We start from the raw sequence: 25,038 nt of genomic DNA on the forward strand, positions 1-25,038 counted from the left end.
CCCACCAATCCTAATAAAAGTATAGTATAAGGAAGAACACTATTAAGAAAACAGTGACATTAACCTCTTCCCAATCTATTTCCCCAGAAGATAAATTCTTTTGCCAATACTAAAGAATACTACCAATAGAATGGGAGAAAATATTCACAAACTATGCACTGGACAAAGGTCTAATATCCAGAATTGATAAGCAACCTAATTCAACAAACACAAATAACACCATTGACGGGCAAAGGACATGAACAGATATTTCTCAAAAGAAAACATACATGCAGCAAATAAATATATGAAAAAAGGCTCATCACTAATCATCAGAGAAACACAAATCAAAACTACAATGTGATACCATCTCATATCAGTCAGAATGTCTATTATTAAAAAGTCAAAAAACAACAGATATTGGTGACGTTGGGGAGAAAGGGGAATGCTTATTTATACACTGTTGGGGAGAACGTAAATTTAGTTCAGCCACTGTGGAAAGCAGTGTGGACATTTATCAAAGAACTTAAAACAGAACTACCATTTGACTCAGCAATCCCACTACTGGGTTATATCACCAAAGGAAAATAAATTGTTCTACCAAAGAGACACATGTACTCTTACGTTCACTGCAGCATTATTCCTAATAGCAAAGACATGCAGTCAACCACGATGCCCATTAATGATGGACTGGATTAAGAAAATGTGGTACATAAGCATCATGGAATACAATGCAGCCACAAAAAAGAATGAAATCATGTCCTTTGCAGGAACATGGTTGCAGCAGGAGGCCATTATCCTAAGCAAACTAACACAGGAACAGAAAACCAACCACCACCTGCTCTCACTTGAAAGTGGGAGCTAAACACTGGATATACATGGATACAAAGATGGGAGCAACAGACACTGGGGGCTGCTTGAGGTGGGAGGGTAAAAGGGGGGTGTGAGCTGGAAGACTACCTGTTGAGTACTATGCTCACTACCTAGGTGACAGGATGGTCTGTGCACCAGGCCTCAGTGACACACAATTTACCCATGTAACAAACCTGCACATGTACCCCCAGAACCTAAAGTATCTTTGCCTCTTCTTCTAAAATGGAAAAAAGGGAATGTGGGGACTTTACCAATATAATGACTGTTTTTAGAGGAATCTTCCTTGGTATCTTAAGAAAACACATGGGAAGTCATCTCAAAGGTATTATACCTAAAATCACTTCTGACACTCCCAGGTGCAAACATCTTCTGGCTCCCTTTTAATTATCCTAAGACCATAAAAACAAAAAATAAGTTTCTAAAATTTAAACTAGAGGCTGAATATCCCTTATCAGGTCCCAAATACTCAGGACTAGAAATATTTCAGATTTCAGATTTTGTAATATTTCCATTACACTTGCCAGTTGAATATCTCAAATTCAAAAATCCAAATGCTTCAATGATTATTTCCCTTGAATATCATGTCGGCATTCAAAAAGTTTTAGATTGTGGAGCAAGCATTTTGGATTTCAGATTTGGAGTTGCAGGAAATCCAAATATTTTACCCCCAAATATATTTCTTTAACATACAGTAATTAAGATAGCTGTCAGAAAGTTAGCAAAAAGAAGTAGCTCTGCAAAGCTGTCTTTTGTGAGGGAAATTTACATTTGTAGAAAAATCTACACTGACTGCAGCCAGGCCTCCCCTTGTCCAGATCTAGGAAACATTAATTGAGAGTCTGACACCTTTCAAGGTCTAAAAAAGCATTTATCATCTATTGTCTCCAAGGGCTGCTCCCCGTGAGGTTTCATCTGTATAACAAGACCACTTTTGCTAGCCAAGCCTTCTGTCCCTCCTATAACCTATTTTGCCCAATCTAAGCCCCCATTCTTTCTCTAACTTCAAGATAGTACCTAAGCTTCTACACCCCCCTGGGAGGTTACGTGGTCACTCTGCAATATTCTCCATATGCACATTAATAAATTAGATACCTTTTATTTTACTAGTCTGTCTTTTGTGAGCTGATTTTTAAGCAAATTTTCCCTTGGTCCCTACAGTTTTGACACAGTAAGCAGGGTCACCAAAGCTGTTCTGCTCTTTTGGAAGCTGCAGCAAAGATAATCCAGGACCTCATCAACCAGCATAAGATAAAAATTTCTTACCAGCCAGGCTCCAGACCTCTTTCTCCCTGTGGAATCTGATCAAGTGGATGGTTTAAAAAAAAAAAAAAAAAAAAATCACTGTTTTCTTTTTCCTCTCCAGAATCTTTTTGTATTTTTTGCCATCAGGTCTCCCTCCGTCTCTCAGGTTGGAGTGCAGTGGCACAATCTCAGCTCACTGCAACCTCTGCAACCCAGGCTCAAGTAATCATCCCACCTAAGCCTCCCAAGCAGCTGGGACCGCTGGCTAATTTTTTGTATTTTTGGTAGCGATGAAGTTTACCATATTGCTGAGGCTGGTCTTGAGCTCCTGAGCTCAGGCAGTCCACCTGCCTCAGCCTCTCAAAGTGCTGAGATTACAGGAGTTGAGGCACCACGCCCACCTATAGAGCCACCGAGCCCCAATCTTGATTAATGGGAGAAAAAGATTTGTGTGACGAGTCTTGGTTGTAGCTTTTGGTACCTGTGGCATGAATATTCAAATTGTTTGATTCCTTTCTTCCTCAAAATAGTCTTTTCCTTTATCTTTGTCTGTGTTGCTGTCATAAAAATTAGGGTACTGCTTGAGGTTCTCTCTTGTCATTTTATGCCCTGGAAAGTTTGACTTCTGATCAAGTGGAAGCACACTCTCTCTTGGTCTCTGCCATCTTGGGGCATGACTTTTGAGTCATGTCACGTGGCCAGTCTAAAAATGGCTAGAAACCCAAGATTTTGTTCCAAATGTGTCAAGCTCTTAGGAGAGTCTGTCATAAAAAGTCTCATCTACAAGGGGCTTTTGTCATCTCAACCTTTGTTGCCTGCTTAGTACGAAAAAAGTCCAATCCTATGAGGGCCTACCCACTGTCACAGATTAACAGGTCTGTGACTGGTGGGACCCCATATATTTGTGGGTTACTGGAGACCATCCATGATAATTAGAACCTTTCACTATCTGAGCCTATTCTTGGCAATACATTTTTTTTGTGGGGGCGGGGCATGGGAACTTTGGGATAGTAGGCTCTTCTATGCCCTCTCCAAGAAAACATTTCTAAACCTAAAAAATTACATCCTGGGTTTTCCATAAAGAGACTATTAGATTGAGTCACTATTAAAATAAGTACACCATTAAAAATTCAACAGTCAAAAGATGGATCCTTTAAATTAGACTCCCAAATTAAAAGAAAAAAAAATTTTAAGAGATCTCTTATTCTAAACAATTGATAAGAAGGTCACTTTTTTTTTTAAAAGACACATAATAGTGTCATGGTTAGTCTTGAAAATTCTCTTGACAAAATTAAAGGAGCAAAAATCTGACCTAAAATAAAGTTAAAATCCTTTGTAAGCTCACACTCCCTGCTTTAGATCCCCAGTGGGATTCACAGTAAAGGTTGCTGTACCTTATGGCTGGCAATTCACCACCACAGCCTGGGTTCAATTCCTGGTCAGAGAATCGGCCCCTTTTGGCTCAATATTCATGTGACTTTGACTTTTTGGGGTACCCATCCACCTCTTTAGAAATGCCAAGTGCATCCTTAGTTAAGTCATAACTTTGGTTAAGTCTTACTAGTTTCACTTGCGAGGGTATCTTCAATAAAAAAAATTCAAAAGGCAAAAATATCTGTTTGTCCCCCCAGCTAAAATCTGGTAATAGATTTTAAAAAGATTTTTTAAAAAGAGCTTTGTGGTTAAAAGCCAGCTTAATTAAAACCTGATGTTCAAATTATACATACATATATAATTTAAGAACATATATCCTGGAGAGAGAGAGAGAGAGAGAGAGAGAGAGAGATCTCCTGTTCTTAAATTTTTTTTCAGTAGACTAAAACTTTTTTTTAAATTATTTTTTTAAAGTTAGACTCTTATATTTTAATTCCTTTCTTAGAAATTGGGCCAGGCACAGAGGCTCACACCTGTAATCCCAGTACTTTGGGAAGCAGAGGTGAGCAAATCACTTGAACCCAGGAGTTCAAGACTAACCTGGGCAACATGGCAAAACCCTGTTTCTATAAAAAAATAAAATAAAATAAAAGTTGGCCAGGCATGGTGGCAGATGTCTGTAGTCCCAGTTACTCAGGAGGCTAAGATGGCGGGATCAATTGAGCCCGGGAGGTTGAGACTGCAGTGAGCCATGATTGTGCCACTACACTTAAGCCTGGGTAACAGAGTGAGACCCTGTCTCAAAAAATATATATTTCTCTCCCATTTACTCTTATTCCTTCCTATTCCTCCTTCCTCCTCTTTGCTGTCTTTGGTACTACATAAAAGAATCTAGAGGGGACTTCTAATGATTGAGATCCCTTAAGAAACACAAAAAAGGATGCCATCTACCCCCTTTCTTGTACTGTGGGAGAAAGTGACCTTTGTGTGTGTGATGAGTGGTGAGTCATCACCACCATAAGAGCTACAGTTTTAGAGGTGACTGGTAACAGCTGTTTACAGTAAACGATTATTACTACAAGAGACTACTTGTTTCTTTGTGAGTTTAGATTTAAAAGATGTAGTTTAAATACTTTAAAAAATGTCTTTGTATCAAAGTACACTATACAGGCATTGCATAACCTGGTTTCATGGCATTTTTCTTTCTGGGGATATGGGATTCAATGTAAAAGTAAAATTCTAAAGTTTTAAAGCTCTGTATGTTCTGCCTTTCAACAGTGCCTACTTTCCGCATATTTTAATTATTAGGCCCTAAAAAGTACAGATACTTTGTTGACCCTGTTCCTTAATGGGCTCTGCCTTGAGCTCAGTGATCCAGTTAAAAAACAGACTAAATTTTACAATGCCCCTCTAAATAAAATTAGTGCCCTTATAAAATCCTGTAAGTTCCTATAATTCTGTTACCTTGACATCCATTTTTAATCTTCCACTAACCATTCAAACTCCTTTTAAAAAATATAAATTCTCTCTCCATACTATAAAACATAATTTACTACCCTATTTTCTCTAAAACACAATAAGGGCTTGGGCCATGTGAGACAGATGCACTTCAATCTTTTTCACTTACAAAGACAAAGTTTAAATCCAACTTTCCTTTAAACTAGTGAGTTTTACTGGTCTTATGGCTAAAATTTTAAAACCAAAGCTATAAACTCTTTATTTGTGTCCATCTATATTTTTATATATACATGTCTATGTGTATATATACTGTCTACATATCAAATTAACTGATAAGTTAGTACTCATAAATTAAATAAGCACAAATAATTTTCAAGTTCACATGATTTTAGTAATCCTTAATAAATTAAAAGTTTAAAAATTATTAGTAAAATAAAATTAAAATGTCTTCAAATTTTAAGTCAGATTTTTTTTTTTTTGTCCTGGTTGGATTGATCAGACAGGTTTATACTGGCTCTACTAAATGTTTTAAAGTCACAGAACTGTTACTTCTATAATATTTTTAATGTTTGCTTAATTTATCTGTGAGCTTATGTCTGTAAATTTGAGACTTTAGATTCTAATGTCTAGGCAAACAACCATGGTGAGGTCTAGGGACAACACCCAGGCCCTGTCCTCCCTAGCCCAACCATGTCTCTTGGCCATACTAAGGATTAACTCTTCCAGGCATTGTGTTCACAGCTCTATTCTTTGTTTTGCACTCTACATATAGTTAAAATTACTTATTTCCTAGGTTTTTTCACTAAAAATAAGAATTACTAAGAGATACTATCATAATTAAAATACATAAACTAGATATTAAAATAAACAATTCAATATGCAAAGTATATTCAAAAAGGAAAATGTTTTTCATAAAGGTTATAAAAAAACATAAAAATGTTTTTGTAAAAATAAAGATATTGCCTAGTATAAACATTTAAAAAGTAAAAATAAATTAATTTTTTTTAATTAAAAAAGTAAAAATAAATATTTTTAAAAATGTTTAAATTTAATAGGCTATTTAAAAACATATAAAAATCTTGTGGTTAAACTAATTAAAATTAAATAGATTTATTTACAAGGTTTTATTAAAATTAACATTAATAATACACTAATACAAAAATAAAATCTAATTTTCTCTGTTTTTTTTTTGAGACAGGATCTCACTGTGTTGCCCAGGCTGGGGTGCACTGGTGCGATCTCAGCTAACTGCAACCTCTGCCACATGGGTTCAAGTGATTCTCCTGCCTCAGCCTCCCAAGTAGCTGGGACTACAGGTGCACGCCACCATGCTCAGCTAATTTTTATATTTTTTGATAGAAACAGCATTTCACTGTGTTGGCCAGGCTGGTCTAAAATTCCTGGCCTCAAGTGATCCCCCTACCTTGGCCTCCCAAAGTGCTGGAATTAAAGACATGGGCCACCAAGCCCGGGCAGTTTTCTCTTTTAAACAAATTTTTCATGTAGTATTAATAAAAAATAATTTTTAAAATTTTATTTACCTTCTAAATAAACTACAAAAAACAAAGAGGGGGAGAGGGAAAAACAGATTCAGTATAACTCATGGTGTCTTTATTATGTCTTATAAGTCTCCACCAAGAGTAAAAGGTTTTGCTTTTTAAAATCTTTAAATTATCACGTTGACTAAATAAATGACATATTTTAGTGGCCTATAATCTTGTTTTAAACCTTTGATATCTGACATATTTCCCCAAATCAAAATTTCAAATTCAGTTTTTTTTTTTACCTCAAACTAACTTTTTAGATAATAGGGCCCCTAGAAGTCCAAGAGAAACATATTAGCCTTATTCAGTATATTAAAATCAAATGGAAATCATTTAAAAAATGGTGCTTAACTCTCTCTGCGTTATATTTATATAAATGTGTTATTAACATATGTTCTAAATCTCTATGAGATTCCTAAAGATTTGAAATGTCTTCACATATATTATCAGTAATAATTATGATTATGTTAAATTGGTATATGCCAGTGAAATAACCAAATTTCCTTGTCAATTGTATAACTATTCTAAGACTTTTGTTGTCCATTGACAATTACTGTTTTACTTTGATTCTTCTCAAAATGCAGTTTACAATCGGGTAGAGTCCAAAATTTGCTTTTTCTTCAGAGAAATTAATAAAAAAGACCCTGATAAGTAGTTGTAAATACAGGTTTCTGGTAACTTTATTGATCAGACCATTAGACTAGGTGAAAACTTTCAGTACTCTAGTTAAAAAACTGATGTATTCATGAGGATTGCTAACCTAACATCCAGCAGAATAAGAATTAATTACATGGAATTACATTAGTAAAAGACTAAAGTAATTTTTATGACTTTAAAAAAAATGCTGTGTTTGCCAGAGTCAAAAAACTTTTTTTCTTTTAAACTACTTATAATTTACAACAATTGAGTAAAATATACTTTGTGAACAAATTTAAAACATGTATCTTTCTAATTTCTCCAAATTTAAAAACTATTTATAAATATTCTTAACTTATCAGAATATAACTGTTTAGGTAAGTTCAATACACATCTGTTTTCTTTGTAACAGGACACAGTTAGAGACACTGGTTATTTTACCAAGGCTGTGACTAAAATAACATATTTTCAGATGCAACCAGACCACTTTAAGAAATTAAAGTTGACTTTATAAAGTCAATAAAAAGACCCTTGTCTACAGAGTTCCTTTACAAGCTTCCTGACCTGTGATAAACAAAAAATGTAACTTTCTGACAGGCCAAGGGACCTCAAGTTATTTTATGATATCAAAAGGAGAAAGATTCACCCAATTTGTTACAGGTATTAGAGTCTGGTGGCAAATCCTTGGCTTAGCTTCCTGGCCTTGAGGCTTTTAAAGGTCTAATAATCTAAAATTCCTTATTTAAAAGTTCCAACAAAACTAATCTAAAAAGAGCCTATATGGCCAATCGCTATTCTTACTACACTTTATACAAATAAGCAGGCCAAGTATAATAAGACTTAAACTTATTTTACAAATAAATTGATCCTGTATGATTTATCTTTGGTAAAAATGGGAGACTAGAGAAAAAAATATGTTTCAAATAAAACTATAGCACACCTGTTTAAATTAGATTCTAGCCTCATTCACTGTTGTTTTTATTACTTCTCTAATATTTAGACTAAAACCTAAATTCTTTCCTGGATACAGGTTTCCAAACTAACATTTTCAAATTTTTCTTCCATTTTTGACTTTAAGTCACTGCAAGTTAAAACTGTACTTTTCTTAAAGCCCTATAAACTGAAACTAGACAACTTAAACTTCAGGAAAAATCACAAGTTACACACAAACAGCCTTCATGCCTACTGATGTATACACTACTCAGAAAGTTCACTATTTCAATAGTGATTTGAACTATAATCCAGTAAAGTCTGTCAGATTGCCACTGCAATCTGAAGATACTTCAAGGACTCTACAAAACTCTATATACTACTCCAGACATTAACCTTAGTTTTTTTCTTCTGTTTCCATAAAAACACCTCCTATTAAAGATCTGTTTGCCTTCATCATACATAGAGGCCTAGTGTATCTACAATGCCACCTCCTAAAATGGGACACAAATGTTTAAACTAATCCATTCTTAGGACTATGACCAAAAAAAGATATGGGACAATGTATTTAAATTTACTCTTTTCTGCTTACCTAAATTTGTTTTCTCACTTCTTTGTCTATCTCAAATGACCTCTGGCCCAAATGGCTTTTAATATATAAAACTTTTGGAAGTTTTAAAGTGAGGACTGAAGGAAATTAAAATATTTTACCCCAAAATATATTTCTCTATTTCTCACAGGCCTCTAGATTAGGCCTATGAGACACAAAGTAAAATGACACAGTGAAAAAGGCCAAAAAGAAACTTCAAAATTATTTTTCTAATAAAACACCCTTTGAGAGAACCTTCAAAATTATGTCAGCCTCGAAGACAGGAGGTTGCCTTAGAAAGGATTTTCCTATTATTTGAAGGGAAAAAATAAAATTAAGTATCATGTAACAATAAACAAGGCTAGCAGACCAACTTAGGAAAGTGTATAATAGGACCTCATTTGAATACAGAGATCCAGGGATTAATTATGTAAGTTGCCCAAGGAACTTCAGAAATGAAGGGGACAGAATCCAACCCATGCTGCTCGAAATCAGAAGTTGGAAAACCTGTAGGTATATATTAGGGTATCCTAAGCAAGGCTGGCTATCAAGAAAAGACACCAACGTCTTCAAAAAAGAAATTATCAGGAAGCACAGAAGAGTCACAATAGGTCAAAACTAAGACTGCAATTCTCAAACTTTAGTATACCTGAAAACTGCCTGGCAACCTTGTTAAACATAAACATTTCTAACCTTTACTCTAGAGATTCTGACTGAGTCTATCTGGGTAGGCCTTGGAATTTCTACTTTTAACGAGTTATCCTAAGTGATTTTCCCACCATCCTGAAGAGAAAAAGGAATGCTGACCCTAAGGATTTGCAGGGGATTCTCAAGCACAGAAGGAAGCTTAAAGCCTCTTGTAGGAGGAATGGCTGAGCTAAATGGGTTACGACTGGGACGCTAATGACAGAAGCTCCACTGTGTCCTGTGAGACTTCGACCCTGCAAGGGTATCAGCGATTCCCATCTGTCCGCATGTGCAAGCCATCCTTCAACAGTGATACCCTGCACCAGTAGGAAGCAAGAGCAGTAGTAAACTAATCAGACAATTCAGTTTTTGCCTCCCTGTGGAGTTTGTAAGTAAAATTAAACACCCTGGAATGAGTAAATCCATGGAGTTCTTGGACTACTGTGAGGAGAAACATGTATCAAAAGGAAAGTATAAACTTTATGTAAGCAAGAATGACTATTTGTATCCCATGTTGATAATGATAAAGTACACTAAGAAATTCCAGGCAAATAGGTTTACTTATTAAAATTAAACATGGGCTTTCCTGCATCATCCCTCTCCTTAGCTAAAAACATGGCCTATTTCTCATATTCTCACTGCTCTTATACTGAAGAGGCAAGCCATCCACTTTGCCTTTGAAGCATTCACTTTACAAAACCAAAACACAACCAGAGCTAATTTGGGGGAGGGGCCTAAAGCTGTCTCAGTCAGCCTGGCATATGGAATGTCTCTAGCTTTCAAAACAGATTCACACTGTTGACCTGTTATATAATTTGGAATTCTATTCACAACAAACAGTCCAATTTCATGATTTGAAACCACAGACTTTCTGGAGTTTTAACCCAATCTAGTTTCTAAAATGAGATCAGGTGGGCACCACTCTATTGAAACTACAAAGATAAACAGCAGAGCAGTAAAAACTTGACCTCTGAAACCCCTTCCCTCACTGAGTACTGGGGCATCAGAAAGGAAGGCACAAGGGTAATGGCCCTCTTTTCCCCAAACATTAAGGATCTACATCTCTCGGTCTTGCCTTTTTAAGGAAGCAGGCCCACTTGGCTAATTCATTTGGAATTCAGACAAGCTGCGGCCTCTTGAATCATAAAGCACTGGAATCACAGAGTCAGATGAAAGAGGCCTCAGGCTTCAAGCCACCAACTTTAGCTCAATATTCGAGTCAACTTGGTTCTCCTGGCTGAAGACAAATTAGTCTCCCTCAAATAAAATGGATCAGGAGGAAATGAGATCACTGGAAATGTCAGACGCAGCTTTCAAAAGTGAGCCATTTAAGGTTTGGCTCAGGCATAGGAAAACTCTCCCGATTAGTTTCTGGCCAGCATCCTTTCCCTACAAAACAGCCAGATCTCAGTGAGGCAGAGAACACAGTAGTTCTCACTGGGGGTTAAACGGACAGGCTTATCATTACCAAGCTATTAACCTGCCCTGTCAGAAACAGATCTAATTCTATTCCTTCCTCTATTCAGATAGTACATTTTCCTTTTCCCATGCTCTTCGGAGCTAAGCTGCCTCCAAGTAGAGACTATGCCCTCCCTGCATTCTTAAAGACTGTTTCAGAAACTATCACCACAATTTGTCAAACTAAGACAGTTATGTGAGGAAATAACGATTTGGGTCTTAAAGGCCATCGCCAGACTCTTATCTTAAAGGAACAATTTTCAAATAACGCAGGTACCAAAAAGATAACAGTAGTTTTTCTACTTACCTTAATACAGCCAACTATTGTAGTTGTAAGAGCAGAATTATACTGCGTGCAGAGTACTGTGGCGTACATTAAGATAAACCTAGAATGAAGGAAGAGGTATAAAATCCAGTTTCTTACTTTATAGTAATCTCTAGCTAAGATAAACAATCAGTGTTGGCCAGGCCAGCACATTCTAGTCACTGACCAGCTATGAATTTTCCTCACCTCACTGCTTGTTATACTGCAGCTTCAGAATTTTTAAAATTTCACTAAAGAGAAACACATTCATCTCCTTACCAAGTATTTTTCCTTGCTGCCCTCATCAAAACCCTGAACCATCTCTTACAATCATGACTTTTTATAGATCATGCTTCCTACTAATACGCCTAAGCCAGACAGAAAGCTCAGAGCTCACAGACCCTAAAACGCAGTTGTGCACCTTCCATAAGGACAACATGTCCTCTGGGCCAGATGGAGGCAAGAGAGATCCTTAAATATTGAAGAAAACCAAATTAAAACTACTTTAAGAGGAGATACAAAGCCTCTGATTTACACTGAGGCTTCTGAGCCTGACTTAGTACCAAGGCATCAGGTCAACTTTATTTTGAAGCACCTGCTCACTGTGTGCCAGATCCAGTCACAAATAGCAACTAAACTGACTAGCTGAGGGAAAAAAAACACATTAGAGAAACATGGAGGTGAGGAGAAGAGGCATGTTTGCAGGTATCCTCTCATCCTCTACATATTCTCTTCTATGAAGAAGAAAACATAGTAAAGAGGGGTCAAACTGCCCCAAATTCAAATGCTGCCACTGCCACCTACAAACTGTGCAAATTTAGACAATTTACTAAAGTTCTATCTGTCAAATGGTCAGTATAGAGATAAAACTATATAATGCATGTTGAAATACGATGGTGCTTACTAAACAGCAGGTTATCAGGTAAACTGTTTCTTTTCTTCATCCTTCTAAGGTATCAATTCAGTAGCCCTAAGAGCACATTCCCAAGGGCTATGAAACCACCTGAATCTGGAGGCTTAATTATCCTAGGCTGACACACTCAGGAGACCTAAAAAGATAATACTGAGAAATGAGGCACGCAAATTTCTCTAACCTATTTCTTTAGGAAAACTATCTGCTAACAAGGTAGCAAAGGCTTACCCCATCACACAGGAGAGGGTGAACTGCAGAAGAAAGAGGGTGTCGGCCCAGCCTTCAAACTCCACAGCCTGCAACACACAAGAAAGCATTAAATTTTAGACCAGGCCTTCAAAATCAGCTATCCCGTTTTAATGTAAATCCTTCTATGAGTCTGCCTCTAACACAGACACAGACACAGACACAGACACAGACACACACACACACACACACACACACACAGGTATACGTTTCCCTGAATTACTGCAAGGATAGAGAGTGATGTTCAAAGATTTCATGTATACAGAGTTGAACTAGTAAGTCGTTTCATAAGATTTTCTCTCATCCAAAATGTAATGTGGGGATTTTATACTTCTCACTATTGGTGCAAAGAAACTGACATTTCCTTGAAGGCACAAGCCATATCTGGCTAATCTCAGTTCTTTCAGATGGCTATTAATGTGCTAGTACTAAAGGCTTTCTCAAACATCAAAACATGTTTCCTTTCTGTAACAGGTGAAAGCTTAAATACGGCCTTACTTATACAAATTCAGCTGAGGTCTATTCAAGGAGAATTAAAGTTTTAAAACTGTTAATTCTAAAAACAAGGTATTTTGTGGTGGTGGTGTTGTCTGTGTTAAGCCAAAAGGAAAGGAATAAACAGAAATGAAAGGGCACATTGATAATCTCATCTCTTGTCCAAGAGGAATGGATTCTCAAGTACCTAGTTGTTTTTGCAATAGGAGTTCGATAAGCAAATGTGAGAAACATTCCACCTTTTATCTCCGCCAACCGGTCCAGCTTCAACGTTTGCTACTTCCACATAAACCTCATGACACCAGGGCTCCAACAATACCAGGCTCCCTGTGGCTTATAAAACATAACATACAGTTTCCTACTTGCATGCCTTTGCCTGGAATGTCCTTCCCCTCAACATTCGTCTGACTCCTGTTCAGCCATCAAATTAAAACTCAAGGCTCCCTTGTGGGGCCTTCCCTGATCAAATACTCCTTCCTTTGTGCCTCAGCACTCCTCCCTAGAGTTCTTGTCCCTTTGAACTGTAAATCTTTCCATACCATGTCCACAGACTGAGCTCCCTGGAGGACCCACATCACATTTATCTAATCACATTCCTAACAGGGCTTGACAGACATAGACAGTTTGTTTATAGTTCTTTGTTGAGGTAGAATACATGAAAAATAAACTAATTTTAAGTGTTCAATTCAATGAGTAGTCACAAATGTATCATCATGTAACCATCATTGCAATCATGATAAAGAAATCAACTCCTTCCAAAGTTCCCTCCTCCCCATTGACAGTCAATCTCCCCTCCATTTCAAGCCCCTGGCAACCTCTGATCTACTTTCTGTTACTATAACTTCACTGTTGAACAATTTCCTACAAGTGGAATTGTATACCATGTACTCTTGTGTCTTCCTTCTCTTTCACTTGGCATTATGCTCCTAGGACTCATTCATCCTATGTATGTATCAGTAATTCATTCACTTTTATTGCCAATTAGTATTCTATATTCTATCTTGTGGGTATACCACAATTTGTTTATCCAAACACCAGGTAATGGACATTTATTTGAGTTATTTCCACAAGTTATTATGAACCTTTGAACCTTCGGTTACAAGTCTCCCAATTGACATGTTTTTCTTTATCTTGGGTAAATAGCTAGAAAATGGGATTGCTTGTTCATTTGGTTAGGTGTATCTTTAACTTCGTAAAAAACTGTCAAACTGTTTTCCAAAGTAGCTACACAACTTTGTATTCTCACTAGCACTATAAGAGAGTTCCCACTGCTCTATATTCTCACCAAGACTTGGAACTGTTAGAGGCCAGTCTAACAAGTGGGTAAATGGTATTTTGTAATTTTAATTTGCATTTCCCTAAAGACTATCAAGCTGAGTATCTTTTAATGTGGTTCTTTGACATCAGCATTTCTTCTTCGGTGAAGTGTCTAAACCTTTTGCCAACTTTTTTTTTTGAGACAGAGTCTCGCCCTGTCTCCCAGGCTGGAGTACAGTGGTGCGATCTCAGTTCACTGCAACCTCTGCCTCCCAGATTCAAGCGATTCTCCTGCCTCCGCCTCTCAAGGAGCTGGGATCACAGGCACGTGCCACCACACCCAGCTAATTTTTGTATTTTTAGTAGAGGCAGAGTTTCACTATGTTGGCCAGGCTGGTCATGAACCCCTGACTTCAAGTGATCCCCCTGCCCTAGCCTCCCAAAGTGCAGGGATTACAGAGGTGAGCCACCACCCTTGCCTCTTTTGCCAAATTTTTATTCACATTATTTGTCTTCTTATGATCGAGTTGCACAAGTTTTGAAAAATATATTCTGGATAAAAGTCCTTAATCATATATATGTTATGCTACACATACACACATACATCAAATACAGATATTTTTTTCCCAGTCTGTGACTCACCTTCCATTTTCTTTTTTATTTCTTTAAGACAGATTCTCACTATGTCGCCCAGGCTGGAGTGCAATGGCACGATCTCGGGTCACTGCAACCTCCGCCTCCTGGTTCAAGTGATTCTCCTGCCTCAGCCTTCCCAGTAGCTGGGATTAAGGCGCATGCCACCATACCCAGCTAATTTTTGTATTTTTTAGTAGAGATGGGGTTTTGCCATGTTGGCTAGGCTAGTCCTGAACTCCTGACCTCAAGTGATCTGCCCGCCTCAGCCTCCCAAAGTGCTAGCATTACAGGCGTGAGCCACTGCACCTGGCCTCACCTTGCATTTTAATAGTGTCTTTTGAAGAGCAAAAAATGTTAATGTTGATGTAGTCTTAAGATCAATATTATCTTTTATAATTCTTGCTTATAACTTTTTAATGAGACGTGGGTGTAACCAAAAGTCAAAGATTTTCTCCTATCTTTTCTTCTAGTTTTATGGTTTTAGCTTTTACAGTTAGGTCTATGATCCTTTTAATATTAGTTTGCTACAGCTGCCATAACAAAGCACCACAAAACTGAGTAGCTTAAATGGCAGAAATTTGTTGCCTCACAGTTCTGCAGGCTAGAAGTCCAAGATCGAAGTGTCTACAGGGTTGGCTCCTTCTAAGAACTAAGAGAGATAATCTTTTTCTTGCCTCTCCCCTAGCTTCTAGTCGTTTGTTGGCAATCTTTGGTATTTTTTAGCTTGTAGGGGTGTCACCCTGATGTCTAACTTCATGTTCACATGGTGTTCTCCCTCTGTGCATACCTGTGTCTTAATTTCCCAACCCCCCCCACCACTGGCCCTTTTTTTTTAGGCAAGGTCTTGCTTTGTCAACCAGTCTGGAGTATAGTGGCATGATCATGGCTCACAGCATCCTTGAACTCCGGGACTCAAATAATCCTTCCACCTCAGTCTCCTGAATAGCGGGGACTACAGGGGTACACCACTGTACTTGGCTACTATTTTTTAAATTCTTTTGTAGAGATAGGGTCTTGCTTTGTTGACCAGGTTGGTCTCAAACTTCTGGCCTCAAGTGATCCTTCCACCGTGGCCTCTCAAAGCACTAGAATTACAGGTGTGAACCACCCTGCTGGCCCTTGATTTCCCTTTTTAGTAAGAACACCAGTCATATTGAATTAGAGACCCACCCTACTCCAGTATTACCTGATCCTAACTAATTACACTTCAATCATCCCATTTCAAAATACGATTATATTGTGAGGTACTAGGGGTTAGGACTTCAATATATGAATCTGGAAGGGGAGGGACACAATTTAACCTATAACACTTTTCCTGATAAATGTTTGTATATTCCACAAGGTCATAGTCATGGTTCACTATTTTGCATACAGACGTCAAATTGTTCTACCAACATTTGTTAAAGACATTATCTTTTCCTCATTGATTTATTTTCACACCTTTGACAAAAATGATTGCCCACATGGTATATTTCTATTTCTAGATTCTCTGTTCTATTTCACCGGTCTGTCTACTCTTAATCCAATATCACAGTGTCTTGATTACTGAAGCTTTATAAGAAGTGTTGAAATCAAGTAGGATAAATCCTCTAAAACTGTTATTTTTGAAAACTGATTTGACTATACTAAGTCCTTTGCCATTCCACATAAATTTTAAAATCTGCTTGTCAATTTCTACAAAAATCTTCCAACAGAGTTGGGGTGGTGTTGAATCTATAGATGAATTTGGTAAAAACTGACAAATTAATATCAAAACACCTAATTAATAAACATAAAAGTCACTTATTTAGGTCTTTTAAAATTTATCTCACTAGTGTTTTGTAGTTTTCAGCATACAGGAAACATACTGTGCTAAATTAATCCCCAACTACTTTATAATCTGAAGGTATTACAAATGGTATTTTTTACTTAGCTTCCAAGTGTTCACTGCTATTGTGTGGAGCTACAGTTAATTTTTGCATATTGACCTTGTACTGTGCAAACTTGGTAATTAGTTTCAATCACTTTTTTCTAGATTCTTTAAGATTTTCTACATATATCATGTTTTTAATACACACAGTTTTGGTTCTTCCTTTCAAACCTATATTATACAGATGAAGTTCTACAACATAACATTGAATAGAACACTATATGAGCGCAGACATCCTCGCCTTGTGCTCAAATCTTAGTGAAAAGTATTCAGTCTTTCTTTCACCATTAAATATGTTAGCAATAGATTCTTTGGTAGATGTCCTTTATTACGCTGAGAAAGTTCCCTTCTATTCCTAGTTTATTGAGAATTTTACACTCACGAGTGGATGTCACATTTTGTCAAACAGGTTTTCTGCATCTATTATAGTTCTACTATATTCTTGTTAATATGGTAAGCCGCACTGACTGATTTTCAAATGTTAAACTAACCTTAATTCCTGAGATAAACACAATATGGTCATGATATACTGCCCTTTTAATATATTGCTGGATTTTTTTTGTACTGTACTTTCTCCCCCCTTGTAATGTTTTTGTCAGATTTTGGCAGAAGGTAATCCTAGCCATATAAAATCAACAAGGAAGTGTTCTATCTTCTGTTTTCTGGAAGAATTTATGTAGAATTATTATTATTTCTTCCTTAAATTTTTTGTCAAATTCTCCAGTGAAGCAATCAGGGCCTGAAATTTTATGTAGAGGAAAGTTTTTAACTACAAATTCAATTTCTTTAACATAAGTAGAGCTATAATAGCCCTATTATTAATTAAAACTCATGACTAATTTCAATTAAACAGAACTATTTAATGACTGTATTAGTCTCTTCTCATGCTGCCATAAAGGAATACCTGAGACTGGGTAATTTGTAAAGGAAAGAGGTTTAATTGACTCAGCTCCGCATGGCTGGGGAGGCCTCCGGAAACTTACAATCATGGTGGAAGGCACCTCTTCACAGAGTGGCAAGAATGAGTGCCCAGCAAAGGGGGAAGATCCTCATAAAATCATCAGATCTTGTAAGAGCTAACCCACTATCTTGAGAACAGGATGGGGGAAACTGCCCCCCCATGATTCAATTATCTCCACCTGGTCCCTCCCATGACACATGGGGATTATGGAAACTACAATTCAAGATGAGATTTGGGTGGGAACACAACCAAACCATATCAATTACTTACTAGAGTAGAGCTATTCATATGCTACCTATTTCTTCTTGAGTGAGCTTTAGGTACACAGTTTGTCTTTTCCAAGAATCTATTTTATCTCAGTTGTCAAGTTTATTGGCATAATATTGTTCAAAATATTCCCTTACTACTCTTCTAAAATATACCTGCTCTGTAATGAGGTCCTTCTTTCATTTCTGATATTGATAATTTATGTAAACTCACTTTTTGGCCTGATCAATTGACTATGAATTAGCAATTTTATTAATCTTTTTTTTAAAAAAAAAAATCCCAGCTTTTAGTTTCATTGGTTTTCATTGCATGATTTCTATTCTTATCTTACAATCTTACATTTCTTATGTTTACTTTGGGTTTAATTTTCTAGTTTCCTTCCCCCCTGCACCTTTTTAAAAGACAGATCTCACTATATTGCCCAAGCTGGCTGTGAACTCCTGACCTCAAGTAATCTCCCTACCTCAGGCTCCCAAAGCATTGGAATTACAGGCATGAGCCACCTCGCCCCAGCTACTTTCTTAAGACAGAGGCTTAGCTCACTCATTTTAGATCTTTCTTCTTTTCTAAAATAAGCATTTAGGGATTTAATTCATAGAATTAATTTTACGGATTTCCCTCTATATACTGCTTTGGCTGCATTCCAGAAATTTTCCTATGTTGTAGTTTTTTTTTGTTTTTTGAGACAGGCACAAAAACAGCCAGGATCTGTTGCCCAGGCTGGAGTGCAGTGGTGCTATCTTGGCTCACTGCAACTTCTGCCTCCTGGATTCAAGTGATTCTATTGCTTCCCAAGTAGCTAGGATTACAGGTGTGTGCCACCACACTTGGCTAATTTTTGTATTTTTAGTAGACACAAGATTTTGCCATGTAGACCTGGCTGGTCTCAAACTCCTGACATCAAGTGATCCACCTGCCTCGGTCTCTCAAAGTGCTGCGATTACAGGAGTGAGCCACCACGCCCAGCCACTATGTTGTGCTTTGATTTTCGTTCAGTTCAAAATATTTTCTAATTTTCTTTGTGATTTATCTTCATCTATGAATTATTTACAGGTGTGCTAATTTGCAAATATTTGGGGGTTTTCCAAATATCTTTATGCCATTAATTTCTACCTTAATATTGTTCTGGTCAGGGAATATGCTTTGTATGGTTTCAATTCTTTTAAACTATTAAGACTGTTTTTATGGCCTAGAATATAGTTTATCTTGGTATATACCCAATGTGCACTTGAAAAGAACGTATACTCTGCTGTTGTTGAATGGAATGTTCTTTAATGTCAAGTAGATTAAGCTTGTTGACAGTATTATCCAAGTCTTCCATACTTTACTGATTTTCAGTTTCACTGTTTTATCAATTACTGAGTTAAAAATATTAAGATCCCAATTGTAATTGTGGGTTGGTCTATTTCTCCTTTCTGTTCTATCAGTTTTCACTTCACATATTTTGGAGCTCTCTCATTAAGAATATACACACTTAGGGCCATTATGTCCTTTTGAGGAGTTAACCCATTTTATCATTAAGAAATGTTCCTCTTTATTGTACAGTTTCCTTTACATTCTATGTTTATTGAGCTCCTTGTATGTGTGCCTTTAAAGTTTTCATTAAATTTTGGGAAAAAAAAATTTCTGCCCCCACCCTTCATAGACTTTTTGATATTGCCCCACAGGTCACTAATACTGTGTTCATTTGCTTTACCATCTTTTTTCCTCTATACACTTCATTTGGACATTTTCTATTACTTCTTTAATGCACTGATCTTTTCTCCTAATCTGTTAATTCCTTCCACTTTATTTTTCAATTCAGATATTTTTCATCCCTAAAAGTTCCAACTGAGTCTTTTTTATAGCTTTCTTTTCTCTTCTCATCCTTTCTTAACAGTCCTTTACAGCCTGTCATCCAAAGACTGAAAAATGTTGTTTGATAAATGTTTGATTTTCTAGTACCTTAATGCAGGAAGGTAAACCCTGTCCGTGTTATTCCATCATGGCTAGGAAATGAAAGACCACATTCAGTTCCTGATTTGAATTATAACCCTGTACCAAATGATGCTTCTACTAAGAAGCTTTAGCCAAAAACCTAAGTTGCACATTAGCATCTTTCCTGCCAAACTCAACAGAAGACTAAATGCTACTTTTATCAGGTTCCTTACTAAGTATGTGTACATATATGGACATCTTTATGTACATGACTATCTCTCCAGACAGACACTGCAAATACCTTGATGATTTATCTCTGTATCATTGGTATTTAACAAAGTGATCAGAAAATAGTAGGTGTTTAATAACTGTTTGCTGGATGAATGGAAGATATGAGAACTCATGCATACAATCTCATGCTATGCTCTTTCATACCTGTAAACACAACCTCCTCTCTGATGAAAAATCAGTGAAGCACAATAAACTCGCCTAGGACTCAGGAGACCAGCTTCTGCTAGCAAGACTATTTCCTTGGGAGCAGGAAATGTGTCATATGTCATTTCTGCAGAGTTCCATGCACTTAGAAGCGCTAAGCACAAATACTAGCGGTAGTGGATTAAACATCCATGATCTGTGGCCCAGCATCATTTTCTACATACAGATGAGGTGAACTTTGCTTTTTTTGTTTTCAAATATCTGACCCTTCTGAACTTTGCTTTTTAATACACCCACACACACATACCTGCCTGTACATGCTACTAACTGTATTTAAGTTGAATGTTAAATCTACACAATTTGTTTTAAAAAAAAAAAATTTTATTTCACATTTATCTGAAACTGGACCAGAATCTCAAGTATGTTTACATTTTAATTGTTCACATTTTAACTGTTTCTTACACTATCAGTTTGCCCTGTTTCCTGCCCCCACGCGCCCCCCCCAGCTTTATTAAGGTATAGTTAACAAAATATGTAATTTTAACTTTTCTTCTAATAATTAAAGGTCATTTGAACTGCATATAACTCATTAGCTTTGCACTAAGTTTGTTTTGTTTGTTTGTTTTTGTTTTTTCTTTGAACAGAGAAGGCACAACCCAGTAAACCAACACTTAGGCAATGGAAAGGTTATGTATACCCTGCAGGAAAAGCCACTGTACCTAGAAAGGTAGGAGGACCGGGATTCAGAAGCCTGGTGTCTTTTACCACCTCACCACTGCTTCATTATGCTAGACTGAGCTTCTGTAAGGGAGAACTGCACGGGTATTAAGGCTTCTTCCAGTTGTGACAAGAGTATTAGATCAGCTTGAAAAGCAGAGACTTTATTTACCCAAGCTAAAACACATAAAAGAAATCTCAGCCCTAAAACCTTTCCTCCAACTCTAAGTTATCTTCCTTTCCTGGCTAAGCTATTCTTTTACCCCGAAGTCATTAAGAATAGAGAATAAGTTGTGGTAAGGGACAAAGATAATTCTCTGAACCTTAGTTTCTACATATGTAAAAAGATGAATAATAAGGCCTCACCTACAGGGTGATCAGAATTACAAAAAAATATGGATACAATTGCTGACATGGAGGGAATCTGGCTAAATAAATGATGTCAGCTACTATAATATCATTACTTTTAATTTTTTTTATCAGTGACTTAATCAGTGGTCAGTAATCAGAATTATTTGGCAAAGACCTCAAATAAACCTCTCATAAACCTAAGTTTCTTCTCTCCTTTAGCTCTAAATATCTCCACTGCTTTCGGTGTATGATTCTGACATCTATTAAGTCCCGTGTGCCAGGCCCCAGGCAGGCTTTGGGGCAATACGCTAAAGAAGAATATTCTCTATTCTTAATGACTTCGGGGTAAAAGAATAACTTAGCCAGGAAAGGAAGATAACTTAGAGTTGGATTATCAGGCTTCCTGATAATCAAGGAGCAAATGATAAAATAAAAAAATTAAAAACAAAAAAGTGCTGCCATACATTTTTGGAGTGCTTTATGGTTTACCAAGTGCTTCTGCATATATCATGTCATTTAATTGCCATGACAATCCTGTGGGAGAGAAAGGCCAGATCTTATTATACCCAGAAGACGGGCGACTTACTTTAGGTCACACAGGTTATATACGGTGAACATGAGTCTACATATGCTAAGCCCCAAGGCTCTCTACACTGAATGTTACATTTGATTCAGAAAAATGCACCAAATATATACTGCACAGTCTCCTTTGGGGACATAATAATGACATCTTCAGGATATTAAAATCTCATGGATATTAAATCTCATGAATATGATTCCATTCAGATAAAATTCAAAAACAGAAAAATAATTCTCATGGGATTTTTTTTTTTATTTCTCTAAGTATTTGGCCTGTCTCTGGAGAAAGTCAGTCTATGGCACAAGCACGCTGTTGCATTCCTCTGCTTTGCCACAGGAATAGATCTTTGGCTGCAACGAAAGCAGCAGCAGCCATTTGAAAGTACAGCTGGCAGGGCGCGGTGGCTCAAGCCTGTAATCCCAGCACTTTGGGAGGCCGAGACGGGTGGATCACGAGGTCAGGAGATCGAGACCATCCTGGCTAACATGGTGAAACCCCGTCTCTACTAAAAAATACAAAAAACTAGCCGGGTGAGGTGGCGGGCGCCTGTAGTCCTAGCTACTCGGGAGGCTGAGGCAGGAGAATGGCGTGAACCTGGGAGGCGGAGCTTGCAGTGAGCCGAGATCTGGCCACTGCACTCCAGCCTGGGTGACAGAGCAAGACTCCGTTTCAAAAAAAAAAAAAAAAAAAAAAAAAAAAAAAAAAAAAAAAAAAAAAAAGAAAGTACAGCTGTAGGAAAAACAGAACGCTGGCAGTCCCTACAGTGCAAATGAGCCCATTCTCCCTGCCATAAAGATAGCATTAAAAATAAAAAATAAAAACTACTGCTTATTAAGTGCCTATTATGTACCAGGCTCAGAAACATTCAGTAACATGTCCAAAATATCTACCTAGTAAGTACCTGTTCAGCTCCATAGCCTATAGTCTTTCCATCTGTACTGCTGGAAAAAAACAAAGGCAAGGCAACAACATGTTCTCAATTTTTTTTTTTTTCCTTTATGGCTCCACATGGTTACCAATCAGTGAGTCAAATAGCAGGAGTTCTAATTCTAACCGCCATTAACTTTCTGTGTGGCCATGATAGTTATTTAACATCAGTGAGACTCTACCTGTATTACCAATGTAGAAAACAGTCTGCTCTGTATCTGCCTCCTGTGAGGATCAACAGAGAGACTGAAATGCAGACACTTTAAATGTATACAGAATTTACATACAGAAGAGATTATTCACTTAAACTTCCACCACTGTTATCTCTTGGTGGTAGATTTGTAAGTGGATTTTTTATTCTCCCTAAGATAGGAAACAGAAGGACGGTGAACATATATTTTGTTAATCAGGAAAAAAAAAAAATTTAAAACAAAACTTCTGCTTCTAGAGAAAGCTCTGATAAAGAGCCACTGTGAAGAGAATGACCTACCTAGTCATTCTGCGTGTGACACAGAACTAAAGAGTCTCTCCGCCACAAGGCCTGGAATCTTCAGTCTTAGCAGACTGGTAACTGTGATTACAGATTTAATATACAAAGATGCTTTCTTAGGCTTTCCTTCAGTTTTGAATAAAGTCTTTAGTGCTACAGGTGCCAGGAGTATAATGTAAATACCCCAGGAGTGAAAACAATATCCCATAATCAAAGGGAGACAGCAAATGTTATATGGACCTACCACTACCTATAACTATGCTTTTTTTTTTTAATTTTTTTAATTGTTAATTTTTGTGGGTACATGGTAGGTGTATATATTTATGGGTGGAGGCTATTTTGATACAGGTATGCAATGTGTAATAATCACATCAGGGGTTGGGCTCGGTGGCTCACACCTGTAATCCCGGCACTTTGGGAGGCCAAGGCAGTCGGATCACCTGAGGTCAGGTGTTCAAGACCAGCCTGACCAACATGGAGAAACCCTGTCTCTACTAAAAATACAAAAATTAGCTGGACATGGTGGCATGCACCTGTAATCCCAGCTACTCAGGAAGCTGAGGCAGGACAATCACTTGAACCCAGGAGGCAGAGGTTGCAGTGAGCCAAGATCACACCATTGCACTCCAGCCTGGACAACAAGAGGGAAACTCCGTCTCAAAATAATAATAATAATAAATCACATCAGGGTAAATGGGGTATCCATCCCCTCAAGCATTTATCCTTTGTATTACAAACAATCCAATTATACTCTTTTAGTTATATTTTGAAATGTACAATTATTTTGTTGTGCTACCAAATACTAAGTCTTATTTTTTCTAACCATTTTTTGTACCTCTTAACCCTTCCAGCTTTCCTCCCACACCACCCCCCCTACTTCCAACTACCCTTGCCAGCCTCTGGTAAACCACGTACTCTCTATCTCCACCAGATCAATTGTTCTAATGTTTAGTTCCCACAAATATGTGAGAACATGTGAAGTTTGTCTTTCTGTGCCTGCCTTATTTTGCTTAACGTAATGACCTCCAGTTCCATCCGTGTTGTTGTGAATGTCAGCATGTCCTTTTTTATGGCTGAATAGTACTCCATTGTTTATATGTACCACATTTTCTTTATCCATTCATCTGCTGATGGACACTCGAGTTGCTTGCATATCTTGGCTACTGTGAACAGTGCTACAATAAAAATGGGGGTATCTCCTCGATATACTGATTTCCTTTCTTTTGGGTTTTACCCAGCAGTGGTATTGCTAGACTATATGGTAGCTGCATTTTTAGTTTTTTGAGGAACCTCCAAACTGTTCTCCATAGTGTTTGTACTAATTTACATTCCTACCAAGAGTGTATGAGGGTTCCCTTGTATCCACACCCTTAGCAGCATTTGTTATTGCCTGACTTTTGGATAAAAGCCTTTTTAACTAAGGTGAGATGATATCTCATTGTAGTTTTAGTTTGCATTTCTCTGATCATCAACAATGTTTAGCACCTTTTGTATATGACTGTGTGCCATCTGTCTTCTTTTGAGAAATGTCTACTCAGATCTTTTGTCAATTATTTTAATCAGATTACTAAATTTTTTCCTATAGAGTTGTTTTTCAAATATTTGCAAATATTTTCTCCCATTCTGTGGGTTGTCTCTTCACTGTTAATTGTTTTCTTCACTGTGCAGAAGCTTTTTAACTTGATGTGATTCCATTTGTCCATTTTTACTTTGGTTGTCTGTGCTTATGGGGTAATACTAAGAAATCCTTGTCCAGTCCAATATCGGGGAGAGTTTGCTCAATATTTTCTTCTACTAGTTTCATACTTTGAAGTTTTAGATAAGTCTTTAATCCATTTTGATTTTTGTCCAAGGCAGAAGATA

The 25,038-nt window shown here is 37.1% G+C and overlaps 1 protein-coding gene across 1 annotated transcript in view; it reads right to left on the bottom strand.

Moving 5' to 3' along the window:
* The window catches only part of SLC35D1 (solute carrier family 35 member D1), a 57,859-nt gene that overhangs the window by 12,305 nt on the left and 20,516 nt on the right, over nucleotides 1-25,038 (bottom strand). The window contains exons 9-10 of the mRNA XM_025368586.1: nucleotides 12,216-12,283; nucleotides 11,078-11,156 (exon numbers count right to left, since the gene is read on the bottom strand). Coding sequence (XP_025224371.1) covers nucleotides 11,078-11,156; nucleotides 12,216-12,283 — 147 coding nt within the window. The remainder of the gene's footprint in view (nucleotides 1-11,077; nucleotides 11,157-12,215; nucleotides 12,284-25,038) is intronic.

This window comes from Theropithecus gelada, chromosome 1, assembly GCF_003255815.1.
Source record: "Theropithecus gelada isolate Dixy chromosome 1, Tgel_1.0, whole genome shotgun sequence".
NCBI lineage: Eukaryota > Metazoa > Chordata > Mammalia > Primates > Cercopithecidae > Theropithecus > Theropithecus gelada.